The sequence below is a fragment of the Physeter macrocephalus genome, chromosome 19, assembly GCF_002837175.3.
Source record: "Physeter macrocephalus isolate SW-GA chromosome 19, ASM283717v5, whole genome shotgun sequence".
Classification (NCBI taxonomy): Eukaryota; Metazoa; Chordata; class Mammalia; order Artiodactyla; family Physeteridae; genus Physeter; species Physeter macrocephalus.
Window position 1 is genome coordinate 20,296,332 of NC_041232.1, and position 6,402 is coordinate 20,302,733.

A 6,402-nucleotide genomic window follows, 5' to 3' on the forward strand; every position below is an offset into this window, starting at 1 on the left:
AACCATTCCCTGATCCTTCAGGAATAGGACCACCTGTGCTCTTGAGTTCAGGCCGAGTTAACTCCACCCCTAGCCCCCACAGGCAGGCATGTGGCTTAGGCCTGGCCAATCAGAAACGTTCCTCTCGGGACTTTCCTGGTGGTCCAGTGGTTAAGAATCCGCCTTCCAATGCAGGGGACGTGGGTTCGAACCCTGGTTGGGAAACTAAGATCCCACACGCCGCAGGTCAACTAAGCCTGTGCACTCTGGAGCCCACACACCACAACTAGAGAGAAGCCTGTGCGCCACAACGAAAGATCCCACGTGCCGCAACCAAGACCCAATGCGGCCAAATAAATAAATATTTTTTAAAAAAACAGTAAGAAACGTTCCTCTCTATGTGTATGTAGCCCAATCAGAGCCAACAAGCCCCAAGAAGCCAGTCGGCTGGGACTGTGGGGTAGAGAGGGGAAGTGCCTGGGGCTGTCCTTGAACGTGGGGTGTGCAAGGCTGTAGCCACCCTGAAGGGCAGGTCGGCCGGAGCATGGAACCATCACAGATCCGGGCAACCCTGTTTGCAGTCTGGATCAAGCCACATCTGAAACCAGACCAACTCCTGCCCTTTCAGTAACAAGAGCCCACATATGCCCTTTTTGCTTATGCCAATTTAGAGCACCTTTTACTATAAGCTTGTAACCAAAAGAATCTTCATGGAGACTCTACTCCACTTCCTTAGCACCTCCCTCCCAAACCCCAAGACCCCAAGCACCTGTTCTACCCAATATCTGGGTGCTTAGAATTCAGGTGAATTTATTTTCTAATTTTTGCTTTCCTCTGGAGATACTGTCTTGGCACTTGGTTTATATTTTAAAGGCACCTCATCCAAAAGCTAATCTCCACCTGTAGAAAAGGGAACAGAGCCAGCATTTCCTAAAACATAGAGGTCTGATTCCATGGGAACTCACAAGGGTCTCCTTAACATTATGATTTTTTAAGGGTAATAAATAGATGGTTTTAAAAAATCATAAGAGGATACAAAATAAAAGTCCCTCTCCAACCCCTGACCCTCCTCTTCCCATTCTTCTCCCCCAAGGCAACCCACTGCTCTGGGTTCCTGAGTATTCCTGCAGAGAGAATCTACACCAGAAGTCAGCAAACTATGGCCCGGGGGCCAAAGCCAGCCCACCGTCTGTTTTTGTACAGTCTGGGAGCTAAGAATGTTTTTTTACATTTTCAAATGGTTAAAAGGAAAACAAAAGAAGACTACTCTGAAAAATATGAAAATTATATGAAACTCACATTTCCGCATCCATGAAACAGTTCCATTGGAATAGAGCCACACCCACTCATTTATGTTTTTGTCTTGGGCTACCTTTGTGTTATACTGGCAGAGTTGAACAGCTGCAACAGAGAACATCTAGGCATCCAAGCCTAAAATATCTCTCTGGTCTTTCACAGAAGAAGCCCACCCTGGTCTAGGCACGTAAAAGCACTTGTGTGGAAGTGGGTATGTGCGTGCAAGTATTTCTCCTTTAGAAATATTATAAGTAGGGGCCTCACGCGTGTGTTCTGCACCTTGCTTTTCCCCAGTTAGATATAACTAAGAGACTGTTCCATGACACCCCCTGCAGCCCTGCCTCCTTTTGCTGGCTGTATACTAGTCCACTGCCCACCCACAGTAGATTATCACAACATAACTCCACATAACACACGTTTAGGTTGTTTCTAGATGTTTGCTCTGAAAACGTTGCTGAAATAGATATCCTTGAGAACAGACATCTTTGCCCACATATGTTATTCTGTCAAGAGGACAAATTCCTACCTATGAAATTTCTGAGGTCAAAGGCACGTGCAATTTATATTGAAAATCACTACCTTCCAACAGCTCATACCGGTTCTGTGCCTAACGACAGTATCTGTTTCCACACACGCTCCTAAGCCCTGGGCGTCATCACACAGTCTTTGCCAACCGGCTCGGTGGGAGAAAATGACTTCACTGCCAAAACATGCGTATCTCTGAGGGGGGCAGCTGCAAGGCTTTGGGCTGCATTTTCTGAGCTTCTGTCCTGTCCACCCAACGGACTTACCAGGTGCCTTCACATGTGATCCTGAGCCCAGCCCAGGGCCAGGCCCAGAGCAAATGCCTGATGACCTTCAACTGGGTGGACAGAGGATTGAATGGAGGGCTGAGTGCCACAGAGGGCAGACTCATAGCCCAAACTTCGTAGGTTCAAAACCCTAATCTGCTACTCACTAGCTGAGCGACCTTAGGTAAGTCACCTAACCTCTCTGTTCTTCAGTTCTCCTCCTCTACAAATGGAGAAAATAATGGTACCTAACGACCATGGGATCGCTGACCAGTAAACAAGGTAACATGTGTACAGCCTTAAACACAAGTTCTAACATGCAGTGTTAGCAAGATGCTCATCCAGCAGGCCTGAGACTGCTCTCTCTAGAAAGGCCTCCTGGCCAGGCTGGCCTTTGGCTGGTGTCTGAGATCCTGGCTTTAGGAGGGCTCCCACCACCCCCTAACTAAGAGGGGCTCACTGCGCCTGGACTGTACCAACGTGGTTTACGCGGACCACCTGCTTTCCTGGAATCTGGGTCCGTGCCAGGCAGAGGGCACCTACGTGACCAGCCCCCAGTAAACACCCTGGACGCTGAGTCTCCAGTGGGTGTTCCTGGTGGAGGACACCCACCCGTCTTGTCACAAGTCACCGCTGAAGGAATGAGGCGTGCGCTGTGTGACTCCCCTGGGAGAGGGCTCTGGAAGCCCGTGTCTGGCCCCCACCCCATGCGCCCCTTCTCTCTGCTGATTCTGTCTGTCTCCTTCCACTCTTCCAAACCATAGCCAAGAGCAGGGCCACACCTGCTGGGTCCTGTGAGCCCTCCTAGTGAGTCAGCGAGCCTGGGGGTGGTCCTGGGGACCCTGACACTCACGGCAGAGGCAGTAAATCCAGCTACTACCATGACTCTCACCTGCAGGGGACGGACGCCCTGCCCTTAACCTCCCCCTCAACACCACAGACGACGACACGGACCCCCATGCGGACCCCCGCAAGTACCTCCTTTTGGAGGTTTTCGATTTGGCGGAATTGAAAAGAGGCAGACCATGACTTTGGCCAATATCCCCGCACCAGAGCCCAGGATGCGCCCAGGAAGCCCGCTGGGCTTAATGTCACCGCAGGAGCCACAGGCTGTGCCCTGAAGGGCCTGACCGGTGCAGGGGGCAGACAGAGAGACGGAAGGGGCGCCTCACCAAGACCAGGATGTTAGGCATGACGATACTGTCGCTCTCTAGGCCGCGGGACTTGTCAGGCTGGAACTGGAAGCTGCGGTACTCGAGGAAGGACACCGTGTCATTGTCATTGAAGGTGATGTTGCTCTTGTGTCTGAACTCCCTGTGGGCGAGGAAGCCGGTGGGTCAGCTGCCTGGGAGCCAGAGGCCCTCGGATGCCTGCACCGAGCTTGGCCGCCTCCCCGCCCTCTGTCCTCCCGCCGCCTGCCCACTGCAGGACATGGCACCAAAGCCTCTGTCACCAAATCCCAACACGCCCCCTCCCCCTGGCCAAGCCGCCGCTGTCCCTCATCTGTCTCTTCCCGGGCTTCCCTGCTCCTCCAGGGTAGGCGGGGAGGATGGTGGTTAGGAAAATGCACTCTGAAGACAGAGGGTGGGGACTTGAATCCTGTCTCCATCATTTACTACCCCAGCCTCAGTTTTCTCACCTATAAAATGGGAGTAATGGGACTTCCCTGCCGGTCCAGTGGGTAAGACCCCGCACTTCCGTTGCAGGGGGCACGGGTTCAATCCCCGGTCGGGAACTAAGACCCCACATGCCACAGGGCGAGGCCAAAGATAAAATAAAATAAAATGGGAGTAATAACAAAACCTACTTCATTAGGTCCCTACTTGTGAGCATTAAGTGAGTTAATGATCATCAAGCAGTTACAATGGTTGTCAGATGCACAGAAAACATTACAAATCAGCTGCAAGTTTCATTGCTGTTATGCTGTCGTTATTCTCTCTTGTTCTGCAAACTGTTCTCCACAGAGCATCCAGAAGAATCTTTGGAAAGGGGAAATCAGATCACGTCATCCTCTCGCTCACTACCCTCCTTTGCACACAGGATAAAATCAAGCTCCTACTGTGGCCTCCGGGGTCCTCGCCATCTGACCCCATCCCGTTCTCGGGCCTCCTCTCTCCCACTATCCCCCTCACTCCTGACACGCCAGCATTTACACTGCTTGGTTTTACCTTACTTGTCCACTTGTTTATTCCCTCCCTGCTCCCCATCGGAATGTCAGGTCTGTGAGGCAGGGGCTTTTGTCTGCCTTTAACGTGAACTGGGGGACTTCCCTGGGGGTCCAGCGGCTAAGACTCCGCACCCCCAATGCAGGGGGCCTGGGTTCGATCCCTGGTCCGGGAACTAGATCCCACATGCATGCCGCAACTAAGAGTTTGCATGCCGCAACTAAGGAGCCCGCCTGCCGCAACTAAGATGCCCGCCTGCCGCAACTAAGACCTAGCGCAGCCAAATAAATAAATAAATATTTTTAAAAACAAAACAAAAACAGTGATCTGGCACAGTGCCTGGCACACAGGGGGCCCTCAATAAATGCTTACAGAATGAAGCAATAAACAGGAACTTTGGCAAACCAGACTCAGCTCTGACATAGAAGCCTTTCTTGGGTGAGCTAAGTCAGGATCGCAGTTTCCTGAGGGCACACGGGCAGAACAAGAAATCGGGCCTCGTCTTCCACAGGCCTCCCTGCCTCTTGGAAAACTGCTCGGGCCAATCCAACGAGCCCAGTAGCCACTGGAGATCTGCACCCTCCCAAAGAAAACGATCAAACGAAGAGGCTGTGGCAGCAGTGGTCAGAATGGAACGGAGCAGGACCCCAACAAATCCTTTCCGTGTCCCCCATTTTTTGTTTGTAGGAAATAGGCTTCATTCAGCCTCCTTGACCTCCCCTGAGTTCCAAAGGGTAGATTCAAACAGTTGCTAATCAGGGGAGGGAGGGGATGCAGAAACAAAGGAGGAGCAGTCAGGAGACAATAGTGCCGCCTTGGGGCAGGGACCTGCTTCCCCCTCAAGGGATACGCAGAGCAATATCTTTGAGTTCTTCTGCAGGAACTAAGGCCCCCACCCAGGTGGAGGATGGTAACTTCAGGCCGAGCACGAGATTCCTGGGACACCGTCCTGTTACCTCACCACCAACCAATCAGAAGAAAGTCTGCACACAGTGGGCGGTGATGAAGGCTCTGACCCGCTCCCCAAATGACTTCCCTTTAAAAACTTCCATGGTCAAGCAGAATCTTTGGAATTCGTTTTTGGACATGACAGGTTGCCGGCCTCCTGAATAAAGCAACCTTTCCTTTCCAACCAACACTTGCCTTTTTTTTTTTTTTTTTTTTTTACTTTTCGGCCGCACCTCATGGCATGTAGGATCTTAGTTCCCCGACCAGGGGAACTGTGCCCCCTTCAGTGGAAGCTCGGAGTCTTAGCCACTGGACCGCCAGGGAAGTCCCATCACTTGCCTTCTGAGCGGCGAGCAGCTGAACTCAGGTAACAATAATATGTTAACAGCTCATGTTTATTGAGCACTTACTACATGCCGGGCACTGTGCTGGGCTTTCCGCTAACCATCTTATCCAATCCTCATAACCACCCAGAGCGCGTACTGTCACCCCCGTTTTACAGAGGGGGAAACTGAGGCACAGGGAAGGAAAGGCCTGTGCCCACGGTCAGAGAGCTGACGAGTGGCAAAGCCAGTCGCTCTCCAAGTCGCAAGCGCTACAGCACCAGATTGGGAGAAGCAGATTGACCTTGAACAAGCCCCACTACTGCGAGGGGCCTGTTTCCTCTTCTGTAAAATGGGGTGATGACCTGAGTCCCAGCCCAGCCCCCTCCATCCTCACCTGTACACGTAGGGTCCGCGCTCCTGCACCCGCGGCTTCTGGCCTTGGAGGATCTCCTTGGGGTTGACGACATCGAAAAAGTAGACAGAGAGGTAGAAGGGGACGGGGATCTCCTTCCACATGTTGAAGGACAGGCTGCTGGGGTCGATGCGCACATTCTGTGGGGGATGGGACAAACAGGTCCGTGAGGAGGAGGGCCAGGGCCCCCGCCCACCTACCCACCCGGCTCGGAAACAGCTGCCCGGTGCCAGCCTGTGCTGCAGGCTCCACGGGCACATCAGGGAAGGGGCTCCCTGGAGGGGGTGCTCTGGGGGCGGGAGGAGGTGGGAATGCTGCTCTGGAGTCGACAAAATTAATGTTAGTAGGTAATATTATTTTTACATGGTATTTTTTTTATAAACTTATTTTATTCTTTATTTTATTTTTTGGCTGCGTTGGGTCTTTGTTGCTGCGCGCGGGCTTTCTCTAGTTGCGGCGAGCGGGGGCTACTGTTCGTTGCGGCG

At 52.3% G+C, this 6,402-nt stretch overlaps 1 protein-coding gene across 12 annotated transcripts in view; it reads right to left on the reverse strand.

The window, feature by feature from the left end:
- SCARB1 (scavenger receptor class B member 1) overlaps positions 1–6,402 on the reverse strand; it is a 100,849-nt gene that overhangs the window by 57,367 nt on the left and 37,080 nt on the right. For 11 of the 12 annotated variants that reach the window (XR_003677103.2, XM_055080786.1, XM_028479937.2 and 8 more), the window contains 2 exons: positions 5,900–6,057; positions 3,239–3,380 (listed from right to left, as the gene is read on the reverse strand). Coding sequence is in view for 11 of the 12 variants with exons in the window: in XM_055080786.1 (XP_054936761.1) it covers positions 3,239–3,380; positions 5,900–6,057 (300 nt within the window). In the remaining variant the exon portion in view is untranslated. Of the gene's footprint in view, positions 1–3,238; positions 3,381–3,873; positions 4,046–5,899; positions 6,058–6,402 lie in introns of those variants that run through there. The other variant, XM_055080789.1, reaches the window with a different exon arrangement.